General features: G+C 35.5%; 1 protein-coding gene across 1 annotated transcript; it reads left to right on the forward strand.

Moving 5' to 3' along the window:
- Window positions 1-6042: 6042 nt before the first annotated feature.
- Window positions 6043-10329, forward strand: LOC131620962 (serine/threonine-protein phosphatase PP1 isozyme 4). The gene is made up of 4 exons (XM_058892169.1): window positions 6043-6438; window positions 7338-7897; window positions 8010-8232; window positions 9935-10329. The coding sequence occupies exons 1-3, from the start codon at window positions 6216-6218 to the stop codon at window positions 8196-8198; spliced, it is 972 nt and encodes a 323-aa protein (XP_058748152.1). The 5' UTR covers window positions 6043-6215; the 3' UTR covers window positions 8199-8232; window positions 9935-10329.
- The last annotated feature ends 2804 nt before the right edge of the window (window positions 10330-13133 follow it).

Genomic DNA, 13133 nt, shown 5'->3' on the forward strand with positions numbered 1-13133 from the left:
CACAAGAGATAGTGAGACACAAAAAAAAGAAGTGAAGTTGCACATGAGAATAATAATAAGAAGAAGATGCACACATTAAGAACTTTTAGAGCTGAATATAAGAGCAACAATAAGAAAGTAAGGAAAGAATAGTGCAACTGCTTATGCACATTTGAATATTTAATAACCACATGTATGCAAATGATGAAAGATATAATTGAAGAAAATCAGTGAGGATATTTAATGAAGATATATTTTGGTGCAGAAAGGTTGATATCAAATATAAGAATAGATAGTTGTGGTTTATACATGAGCAAGATCATACACAACCCGAAGCATCTATGAAGAAAAAATGGAAGACAAGGCAAAATATGAAACGTGATTATCATCTGGAAACCTTAGTCTTCATCAAGGTGATCAGAGTAAAGGATGCAAAGCAACAATTACAAAAGAAATATTGGAAGAGCACAATCAAGAAGAAAATATGTGCAGAAGCCAACACAAAGGAATAAGTACTTAAATGCATACATTCTTTACTTATTTCTAATGTGTAAACATAAAATGTAAATTTGTGTATCTGCTTAACTAAGAAGCACTCTTATAAACACAAATATATTTTAACAAAGTTTGGTTGATTTCCTCAAGAGACTAGTTGGTCATAAATCTTGAGATGTCAATGACGGTTTGTCATTGAGGTTAATTTCCTCAAGAGACCAGTTGGTCATAATTCTTGAGATTTCAACGACAGTTTGTCATTGAGGATGATTTCCCCAAGAGACCAGTTGGTCCAAATTATTGAGATGTCAATGATGGTGTGTCATTGAGGCTGTAATGAAAGTGCGTTTGATTAATGGATTAAGTCCTTGTTGATAAGGTAAAATTACTACGGTGGGTGGACTGGAGCAACCTAATTAACAATGAACCAAGATAAAATTATTCGTGTCTTTATTATTGTTGCATATTTTGTGTTGACTATTGTTTGACATTCGGGTGTTTGAAAATATTTATTTTTAGAAACCCAATTCAACCCCCCCCCCCATTTCTTGTGTTTCATTGAACCTTCAAGTACTTCTAAGAAACTCTCTTACTTTTACAATACTCGAGTCACTCAGACAGATAAATAGACATACATAACTTGGCGAGCTTTCTCCCTTTAACCGAGGCTTCAAGATTCTTTGTTAGATTACTTATGGTCATAAAAGCACTTTGATCTTAAGTATCCTTTTTTGATGAGATACTATCATCAAGTTTGAAAACTATTTATTTTCATTATCAAAACTTTAGATGAAACTGTCGTTGTCATCTTCAAAACTTCATATGGATCTCCTGCGAGATTTTCAGCTATATACTTGCAAGCACATATATCCACATAATTGTTCCGTACAACGGTACGACATGAAGTATCAGATATTTAGATTTTGTTCCAACCCGCCTTATTATCATCACTAAGATCTGCAACACTTGCATGCTTTATGGCAGTCCATCGTCTTATACACTTATTCTTCCTAGCATGTTGATACTGCTCTAAAATTTGAAATCCAAGTGCAGATATATGTTCGAAGGGAGAGGAAGTTTCACAAATAGCCGAAACATACCTACTAGTGAATGCAACAGTTTCTACCGTTGCAAAAGTATTTGCGAGATACTTAATGGGCAATATTTCTTACGTGACAATTTCAAATTCGGCAAGAGGAAAAGAGACACCATGTGCCCGATAGCATTAATATAAGGTATCATCAAAGACAACTTTGATCGTTATTCTCATTTAATTTTGCATCTGACCTCTCCGGTCCATAGGAAGGCGATCAGGCAAAAGAATGAGCCATGCTCAATCCATGAAGGTTTAAGGGAAGACTTTGAAGGAACACACCCTCAAGAAATTTCATCTTCGTTCGAATTTACCCTTAAAATAGGTATAGTCTGACCACTTGGTGCAGAATCAACTCTCATGAATCCTACAGGAACATGTAACTCACCGATCGAAAGGTCATGATGAATGTCCACACCAATGTAAAAGGAAACTAGGAGGCTGTTGTCTTAGTGGTAATAGATTGCGAGTTCCTTACAGGATGGCGTTGCTCAATCTTTTAAGACAAACCTCACATTTAAGGAGCATTTTATCAACTTAGGTGGTGCCCCCATTCTTAGGATTTAGTCACTCCTAGAGCATAGTCGATGGAGCCCAGAGGCGTCCATCCTAAACTAGGCCAACCCTATGGATATGGACAAAAACCTTACCTTTCGTCGGGGATAGTTCCTAGTGACGTGGACTTGGCGCAATAAATTTTCTCAATTGGGGCTAGTAACAGCGAAACTCTGGTTGAAACTACAGAGTTTAAAGCAAAGCAACGTCATATGGGTTCTCAGATCCAAAGCAGACAACAACCCACAACTACTACGACGCATACTCGTAGCCCACCGGTGAACACCTGCAACATCCTTGAGGAAAACATTATCTAAATTACCCGCGAGGCAAACAAGCTTCAAACCGCAGGGATGACAAATAATCTTTGACACCACATCAACTTGTAACCAACCAGAAGTGTAACACAATGATAAAGCATGTCAAAATACATATTTAGGATACAAAGCCAAATAAACTCACAACTCACTTAGGTAAAAATATGTTATATAAATATTGTCTTTACATCCAAGGCACAACAACATGGAGAACATTACAGGAGAAAAGAAAAACAATTGGAATAAGAGAATAGAAAGATTATTCAAGTTGAAAGGTCTAGAGCCAAAGCATCGGGATCACCCTTAGAAGTTCCCTCGGGAGCAGCCTTGGAGGGGTCCAATTCTTCAACAGGAATAGGAGCTATAAGGAAGAATCTCCTCGCTTGTTTAATGAGTTGATCGCGGAACCCATACACCCCTTGCATAGTCTGTTAAAGGGAGTCATGGTACTTCTCCTTCAGACCGATAACCTCACCTTCAAGATCCTTCAGATCCTCGACATGAGCCTTATCTTCTCGCTAAAGAGTTTTATAATCCTCTTGCACACAATGGGTCATCTTACTAACAACGTCGGAGGTCTCCCAATGTCGTTTTTTCTCTGCCTCGAGATAAGATTCCAGCTCTTGGAAAAAGTTAGCGAACTTGACGTTCTCTTGGAAATCAATCATCTTCTTCTAAAAAGCAAAGCACCTCTACATCATGGCTTCTCATTTCACCTTCCAAGTATCCATCTTCTTGGAAGGATTACCAGCAACGGATATCTCTTCTGCCAACACCAACCAAAAAGAACACATAAAAGGTATGGTACACGTGGAAGGTGAAATGAGAAGCCATGGTGTAGATGGACGAAGGACAAATCCTCTGTCAATACAATAACAACAACTTCCTCAAGAATTTGAGTAATCCTAGATAGAAAAATGATAGGCATTCGTAAGGAAGGGAGTCATCGTACCCAAGGATATACACCCCTTTGTTAGACGGGAACATTGTGAGAACGCTCTTTAAAAGGGGGAGGTTGATCTTCATCCTGATGCCTCTTTATTGGAACATGAGACTGTGGTGTTTCTTTCACAAATAGAGAGGTCACAACACTAAAAAGTTGGTCAATCCTTGGAGCATCGACAATAGTCTTGGTGGCCGAGAGAGGATTAATGGTCGTAGGAGGGGCATCATAACCTGGCCAGCAGGACCAATCTTTATACCTCGAGCATTGGAAAGGTCGTAGATCATGTTCAAGTTGTCCATGTTATCTAAAAAAAATGAAATCACACATGTCATAATAATAATAATAATAAAATAAATAAAATAACTATATGACTCCGTCCTCATCAAAAATCCCTTTCCTCTTTGCCCGACCTACCGCACTCACGATGGCATGAGTATCAATTTGCTTCTTCTTGAGCTCGATAGAAGGCACTTCACCGGGATCAAACCTTTCTTCATAAGCAACTCCTCAAAATCATGAACATATGTCTTCCTTCATTGTCACCTCATTAAGGGAAAGAGGACTTAATTTGGTACGATAGAAATAAACATCAAGGTGGAAGTGAGGCCTGGACCAATACTTCAAAAATTTACCTTTAAAGAAACAAAAAGTCTTATTAGGGGAGTACTAGAAGGTGATATGGGCCTTTGGTGTAAGGGGTTTCACTAGCAAGAAGTTCCTTAGAAAATCACTCCAGTCATAAGTGAAAGGGTCGAACCAAGGATCATCCGAGTGAAAACTAATAGGCCCTAGATCACGAGTAATATTCTGAGACATGTATACTGTATATAACAAGTTAAGGAATTTCCCGAGAGAAGGCTTCCAAGATTTATACTAAACACAAAATTGGAACACCTTCATGTACGCTTAAGCCTTATATGAAGTTGGGAAGAGGCAACCTTCAAATGCTTTAGAACAACCACTTCAAAGTCAAAAAGGCAGTTGTAGTCCTATACTTATGAACAAACACTCATAGAGTGGGACCGAGCAGCGATCAAAAGAGATGCATATCATATTCTCCGAGCCCACGGGAAGAATCGGCCAATCCAAAATTGACCTACTTCGACACTCCAAATGGGCCCTAATTTCAGTGTCGTTAGGTTCACTATTATTGGGGCTCCGATTAACATGGATGAAATTATCAACATGTTCTCTCCTAAACTTAGTAGATTATATTTCTCCATCAGTCAAAACAGGATGAGGCATATGGACCTCAGTGCAGTTTTTTGCTCTACTTTCATCCGATAAGAGAGCTTTGAAAGAGTCGAATGAAAATGCTGGTTCATCATGGGAGTTCCCAAATACTATTTTCGAATCAAAATCGTCTTTCAAGGATGAAACTTCTTGACCCATACAATCATGTGAACGGAGAGGAAGATGTGAATCAATGAATACCCCCACTCCAACAACAATAGAGACACTGCTATCAGAATCACTAATTATGCAAATAAGGATATCACTTATCCTCACAAAAAAATAGGAAACGTTGAAGGTAAAAGCCTGAGTTGAGAAGGGTATCTGGTTACGTGATATTGATGAAGCAAAGTAAATAAGGTAACACAAAATTGTTGATCTAAGAGCTACAATTGCTTGATAAATGTTTTCAGGAAGGAAGAGAAAAAGATGCTTGCTAATAAGAACATTTATGAATGAACTTGAATGCCATGGGTTGCAAAAGGTTTCCTCGATGCTTAACTCTTCCTATATATAGGCGAAAATCATCGTATGGTTTAAATCAGCGATGAAAAAGAGTTACGAAATCAACAAATAGATTTCTATTGGAAGCACAAGCAAAATCGAATGCACTTGAGAGCATTATAGGCTGCGCCATGCCTTGTTAGTCACGTCAGCCCACGTTTCAGAAGGACGTAGTGAAATGTTACAATGATGGACACACAATTAAAGCGCTTGTTCCCCCCACTTCTTTTTCAATTGGCTCCAAGTGTTTTGGTTCTAATCCAGATCAGATGAAAGCATTTTGGTTCCAATTCAAATTAAACGATATCCCTAGATGCCGACTTCGACCACTAAAGGCTTTCCCGACTCTCTCAAGTGTTCGACAAAGCCTTGAAGGCAAATGTTTTGGGCCGGCCAAAGGCCCAAATGTTTGAGACCCAATTCAACTTAAATTCACTCCAATTGACCCAAGGTATAAGAGTTTGTTTACACATAAAGCAAAATACAGTTTCTAGTTTCTGATCTCCATTTTCACTACATTCATCTTGAATCCTAAACTGACTTGAACATATGAAGTGTTAATCTTACAAGTTCATCACACACTACCGTATTAAAAATCAACACTACCAATTTAGAATTCTTCGTTCATCAATTGCATCCAATCCTAATTAATTCTAGAACAAAATTCCATTCCGATAGACTGTGCCTGTCTGAACTCTAAAGACAAGAGCATCAATATGTCAAATAAATATGCAAATACAATTTTATATTATTTTTTAAATGGAAGTGAAATATAAATAATATATTTTTTTGTTTACAAAATATAAATAATATTTTTTTTTGGTTACAAAATATAAATAATATTTTTGAAACAAGTGAAATATAAGTAACAAAAAATATAATTAATGATGTTGAAAGAAAACAAAATAATGAAAGAGCAAGCACAAAAAAAAACAGTAATACAGTAACGCGAAGACAACGAGAGAGAACCAACCAAAGTAAAAGAGATTGAGCCACTCCACTCTCTCTCTCTTGGTTGGTTCACCTTTTGCTTCCTTCGCCTTCATTCAAACACTGAACAAGTTGCTGCTATTGTTGTTGTTGATCGAAATCAATGAGTGCACAAGGACAGCCACAAGTTCAACCACAAGTTCAAGGGATTGATGAAGCGGTGCTGGACGACATTATCCGCCGACTCACTGAGGTCCGATTGTCCCGACCCGGAAAGCAAGTCCAGCTCTCTGAGGCTGAGATCAAGCAACTTTGTCTTGCTTCTAGAGATATCTTCCTTCAGCAACCTAATTTGCTTGAACTTGAAGCCCCTATCAAGATTTGTGGTACTTCGATGCTTACCCCCTTTTTTTAGTTTTATTTTTCAACCACCCCATTTGATATTTTTGATTTTAGGGTTTAAAGTTCATGTTTTTAAATGTAGATGCTTTTGGGTATCCTTAATTTGTTGCAAGTTTGGGACTTTTTGATTTAGGGTATATTTGATTTGATTGATTATTAGGGATTGAAGATGAAAATGTGGTTTGCTACACTTTTAGTTTTAGGGCATATAAAATTTGGAGGTTTGTGAACTTTTTTTCAAGTGGTTATTGTTTTTGCTATCCTTAATTTGTTGCAAGTTGAAGCCTTTTAATTTTAGGGTATATTTGACTGATTGGTGGGGATTGAAGTAGAAAATGTAGTTTACCCTTTTAGTTTTTAGGGTTTATAAAATTTGGTGGAGGTTTATGAACTTTTCTCCGAGTGATTATTGTTTTTGCTATTCTTAATTTGTTGCAAGTTAAAGCCTTTTAATTTTAGGGTATATTTGATTGATTGGTAGGGATTGAAGAAGAAAATGTGGGTTGTTTTTAAATTTTTTTAGGGCATATAAAATTTGGAGGTTCGTGAGAAAATATTTGTGAACTTTTCTCAAAGTTTTTATTGTTTGTGCTTAGTCTTTAGATATGCATTTTGTGTAGTGGACAGTATTATCAAATAGCGTCGCCATGATCGCTATGGCTGATATACTTGGCGGTTTTTGGGCTTGTTGCAATGGCAAATATTGGCTGAAATGGTGGGATTTTGGCTCTCCATCATGGACCGCCATTGGCAACACTGGTTGTAGATTGCTGACTGTCTGTTAAGGTTATTTTGAGTGAGTGTGTATTGGGATTGAATTGAATTGCATGTACTATTTTATTCTGGTATGATTGGAATTTGAGATCTCTCTTTGAATTTTCAGGTGACATTCATGGGCAGTACAGTGATTTGTTAAGGCTCTTTGAGTATGGGGGTTTGCCTCCTAAATCTAATTATCTCTTTTTAGGAGACTACGTCGATCGTGGCAAGCAGAGCTTAGAAACCATATGTCTTTTGCTTGCTTATAAAATCAAATATCCTGAAAACTTTTTCCTTCTGAGGGGAAATCATGAGTGCGCTTCCATCAATAGGATATATGGATTTTACGATGAATGTAAACGAAGGTTTAACGTGAGGCTTTGGAAAGCTTTTACCGACTCTTTTAACTGCCTTCCTGTTGCAGCTCTCATAGATGATAAGATATTGTGCATGCATGGCGGTCTTTCCCCCGATCTCACTAATTTGGATCAAATCAGGATTCTGCCTCGTCCCGTTGCTATCCCTGACACTGGTTTGCTATGTGATTTGCTTTGGTCTGATCCTGGTAGAGACGTGAAGGGTTGGGGTATGAATGATAGAGGAGTGTCGTACACCTTTGGTCCTGATAAGGTGGCTGAATTTTTGACAATGCACGACTTGGACCTTATTTGCCGTGCTCATCAGGTTTCTCTATATTTTTTCGCCCCTTCCATCCTTCATGTTATTCTTTTAACTTCTATAAAAAGAGTAAACATGTGATACTTTTCCGGTAACTGACACAGTAGTCTTTTTATAGGTTGTAGAGGATGGATATGAATTCTTTGCAGACAGGCAACTTGTTACGATTTTTTCAGCTCCAAACTACTGTGGTGAATTTGACAATGCTGGTGCAATGATGAGTGTTGACGAAAACTTGATGTGTTCCTTCCAGATTCTTAAACCTGCAGAGAAAAAGACAAAGTTCGTGATGTCAAACAAGATGTGATGGTTGTCACATCACTATTCCTTAATTAACTAAGGTCTGCTTTTTGTTGCATTTGAATTTTATGGCCTTATAAAGCTGTTAATCAAACATACACCTTTAACTGCAATATGTCGGCTAGTTGAGAATTCTCTGGTTTTTGAATTAGGATAGTTTAGCCTTTCTTTTAGAAAGAAAGACTGTTTCTCATCTTTGCTAAAATATCATTCCCTCCCTCCATTTCTATAGTATCGTTGATGTTTTTGTTATATCTTATGGTTACATTTCTTTTTCTGAATTTGATTTTTTTTCAAATAATAACTAGGCATTATTATAAATTTGGTCCTAATTTTAATTGTGTGCCATTTTCTCCCCCATTTTTTTTGCAAGTCAATTTAGTCCGAGTTTTTAGATTAAATAAATGCCTTCCATCATTAACTTGCCACCTAAGAGTCAATGCAAGTCTTTGACATGGCTGGCAAATGTTCCCTTGTTGCTGACATGGTGGAAAAGAAAGCACACGGTTGATTCTTATATATATTTTAGCCACACAAAAACCTTTCAACACCCTCGATTCAGCTCTCTAAAAAATTTATTCACATTTGTGCACAGCAAAAGCCGTCGACTTTATTGTGGGATTAAGAACATAAGAAAGATGATTCATTCTAAGGGGCATAGCGGATGAGATCATTCAGAACCACTTATCTTTGTCATGAACCTTTTGTTGGAGAAGAAGATTGTGTGATAAATGGGCCGTGATTAATATGAGCGGTGACATGAAAATGGAGGAAGAATATGATGGAGGTGTGGGATGAGGGAAAAACGTTTTGGCGGTTCAATGTTGCTGTATTCTCTATAGATTGTAGAGCTTGTTAGTAGTAGTAATTGGGGTATAGAAATGCTGATGTGTTGGTTTCATCTTGCAGTATAGGGGGTGCAAAGAATATAGTGAATGGGCTGTAGCCTGAGTGCGTCTGTGTGTAGAGAAAGGTAAGAGGACTATGAGTTGGTGATGGGGATTTTGGTACGACTTGATGAGAAAGAAAGTAGTGGAGTGTTATGTTGATGGTGTTTATGGTTGCAGACGGAGTGGTCCATGGGGTATGTTAATGGTAGCGAGTTTGGTGCATTGTAAAGACCTAGTGGTTGGAGTAGTATCGAGGGTAATGGGTATTCTGTGTTGTAAAGGTCTAGTATAGGCTGCTAGTTTTGTGAAGCTTTCTCCAGAGATGTTTTATAAGATGATGAAAGTTGTTTTAATGTAGGCGAGCGAGAGCAAGACGGGTGGAAACATGACTTGTGATGTGAGAACTGAGAGGGGGTTCTCGTTATTTTCCTAACTTCATTTGAACCATGATACTATTAACATGACCCCTATCCATACACCATTTGGGATTGTTTGGAACGAAATATCAGCCACTACGCCTAAAAAGGGTGTGAGGAAACCTTTCCTCGAATCATTACCACCATTTAAACCGAACATTTTCACCAACATTAAAGCAGTAACTTCTAGTAACTATAAGGCATAAGCAAGGATATGCCTTGTGATTGTTTTGTTGTTTCATAATTTTCTATAAGTGATAGTTTTATTTTTGCTTAAAATCTTCAGTAGTTTGTATAATGACTATGTCAGAATTGAACTGAAGCATGTTACTTTGTTTAGTCAAGCTCCTTTATTCCTATTTTTTTCATGTTACCATCCATGTGCTCAATTTTAATGCAAGTCCCTTTCCTTTTTTTTTTTGTGTACTATGGTACAGATGTATTCGTCAGGTTAAATTAAGCTCTGAAAGACGTAGCTTGCATTGTCAGTTGTATTGATTCTGCGGTGATGATGATATTCAAATTGAACCCTAAATCCATCCAGTCAGGCAGTGGGCATAATATGGTTACATAATGTTAAAGCTCTTGTGGTTGACCATAATAGCAAAAGTTTTTATTTACCTCTTATTCTGTTCATTTTTATCTTTAAATTATGCTACAACGCGATATGTACATATATGTGTTGTAGATGAGTTTGGGAATATGTTTACTTTGTTCTCAAAGGTAGTCTGATATTATTAGACAATATCAAGTTGAAATGATAGAGAAGGTTGTGTTGTTTGTGATGATTTTCACCGATTTTATTCAGATAAAATTGTCGTTGGTGGATTTATATGGTTTTTTGGTACCTACCTATCTTGAGTTTATTTCTGTCACCTTTGTTTGCATGAATCTGTTATTTTATTGTTTTAATAAAAGGTGTAAGAAGTCCGCAAATCCTCGATCAACTAGGGGAAGTCAATATTGTTAGATTGGACACGAACACCATAGTGTTCAAACTTTGGCAGTCACGGTTTTGTGTGAATTTTTAGTCGTTATTACCACTTCGTCTATAGACAACAACAAAAAAAAGTCGGAGAAGTTGAGATCGGAAGGGAGAAAATGGATGTTTAGCTTGTTTGTTTTCAGTTTCTGCTACTTCATGTGTTGTGGTCCTCTTCCATTTTTCACCAAACCAGAATTGCATTTGATTTTTTTTTTTTTGGTTACAATCCCAAATCTCAATCAGTTTCTTGTTATCTCAATCTCTTACAATGTCATTGTTGAAGTTGTAACATCATTGTCATGGGACCAAAAGTCTGTTATAAGGGGAATATGGCTAAAAAGTGATGGTTCATTTTCAACTATGTGAAACACAAATACTTCAAAAAGGGTCTAAGTATCGGTGTTTAAAAAATGGTTCATTGTCATGATTACACATGTTTCATCATACTAACTATACAATAGCATTAAAATGTGTTAATATATATTGCCTGTGTAGTATCATGATTTTCATATCTCTGCATTACTGTCGTTCCTGAATTTGTAGTTGGGCTTGGGCTTCTTAAAACGTATTTGGGCTTGGTCTTCTTAAAACGTATTTGGGCTTGGGCTTCCTAAAATCACATTTTAACCAAATTAAGTGTGTTTGGTTCGGCTTTTGAGGATCCAAACTCTTGTCCAAGTATGATTTTCTTCTGCCGTGGTTTTGTAGAAGCTACAAAATTAAGTGTGTGTTTGGTTCTGCGGTGAAAAAAAGTTAATTTTGAAAGAATTGATTTTGTAGAATTGATTTTAGTTAAAATTGAGTTTAATATAAAGTGATTTATGTTTGGATATATTCACAACAAAAGTGATTTGTATGAAAAATGTTTGGATATTTTTATCAAAATGGCTTTTGGATGTGTAAATGACGAAAAGGGTATAAAAAAAGATGGTGAGAATTAAGAATATTGTTCAATTTAAGGGCAAAAAAGAAAAATTGATGGAAAGGGAGAATTGATTCATAAAATTGATTTTAAGAAACTAGGAATTGTAGATTCATAAAAAATCAATTATGAACCAGAAAAGTACGGTGGCGGCAGACTGTTTGAGAATGCCAAACACTTCAGAATTGATTTTACAAGCCCATAATTGATTTTTGATGCTTTCTACCAAACAACCAAAAATAGACCAAGTGTGTTTTCAGTTTTTCTGTGAAAAATTGATTTTGTGCGAATCGATTAAATAAATTTGTTTATGGTTAAAAGTTAGTTGAATGTTAAGGGATTTTTATTTAGATAAAGTTTTGTAAAAATAGTTAAATAATAAACTTCAATGTAAAAATTATATTTATAATCAAAAACATGAATATTAACTTTAACTAGAATCAATTCTAAAAGTATAATGTATTATAGTCAACAACAATCAAATATGGCAAAAATTAATTTTACACATTTATAAATAAACTTAGTTTACAACAAATTCTTTATAACATCTCAATTAGGGAAGATAATAAGTAAGATTTTAGTAGGGTATTATAGTATTAATTCCTACTTGCGATTGAAAAAAAAAAATCTTTAAACTCGAGTCTATATCAGTTTAGCACCCAACATTAGCATTTGTACCTGAAGTTATATCCTATAGGTATTTAAGTAGTTGTACCCGTTATCCACATTTCTAATAAAATAAAATAGAACAATTATAAAATATCATATCATTTTAAAATTTTAAGAACATTAAAGAAAATTTCAAAAAATTTATAATTAACTTATGAGATAAAAAACTATTTATATTAAATACGTAATGATGTAACATATATATCATTTTTTATAAGATATTTTTTTTATAATTTAGAGAACCGCAAAAGCGAACTAAACCAAACCGAAAGTGCAAAAAATTGCATTTGGTTCGGATGTGTTTGAGCCATTTTCTAACAGAACCGCACGGTTCGGTTCAGTTTGCGGTTTGTATTTTGCAAACCAAACAACCAAACCACATTATGTTACAAAATCTCACTAACCAATATATATTTATGTAATTTTTTTAAAGAGAAATCAACTAGTATTATGTGTATATTTTATCTATTCTTTATATGATATTTATTATAATTTATATATCATCAAAAAACAAAATATTATTCATTTATAAATACTATTTTGACAAAATGTAATTTATCGTATTCTTTGTACAATATTTATTTACGAATGCAATTTCATGTATATCATTCTTTAGACCTAAGATAAAATTATAAGAACATTTTTATGCATCAAATTATAAATTTATTTTGACAATTATAAACTTTTTTATGGCAATGTATGAACTATTAAACCCAAAATTATATTTTTCTCTATAAATGTATGTATAGCTCAATAATTTTTTTTGTAAAAAACCGAACCAACCGAATCAATCCTAATCGCATTAGCTTGGTTTTGTTTGGTTCAGTTTTATTTTTGAAAGCCAACCAAACCAGACCGAACGTTATTTTCTCTTGCGGTTCAGATGATTTTTAGGGTGAAAATCGCCCAAACCGCACCGCGAACACCCCTAGTCATTCGAGTCCGACCGAAACAATCATATACTATCCAAATTAAACAACAGAATCAATTCGACACCTGATCCGTTTGCATAAAAAAGACAACAAATCGGTCGGTTTGAATCAGACGGTTCAAATTTGTT

This window comes from Vicia villosa, linkage group LG7 (genome assembly GCF_029867415.1).
Source record: "Vicia villosa cultivar HV-30 ecotype Madison, WI linkage group LG7, Vvil1.0, whole genome shotgun sequence".
NCBI lineage: Eukaryota > Viridiplantae > Streptophyta > Magnoliopsida > Fabales > Fabaceae > Vicia > Vicia villosa.

Bases quoted from the DNA above. Each gene is read 5' to 3' on its own strand.
- LOC131620962 (XM_058892169.1), top strand. From the start codon at position 6,216: ATGAGTGCACAAGGACAGCCACAAGTTCAACCACAAGTTCAAGGGATT. The intron at 6,439-7,337 runs GTACTTCGATGC...TTGAATTTTCAG, and splicing joins AGCCCCTATCAAGATTTGTG to GTGACATTCATGGGCAGTAC. The intron at 7,898-8,009 runs GTTTCTCTATAT...GTCTTTTTATAG, and splicing joins TTATTTGCCGTGCTCATCAG to GTTGTAGAGGATGGATATGA.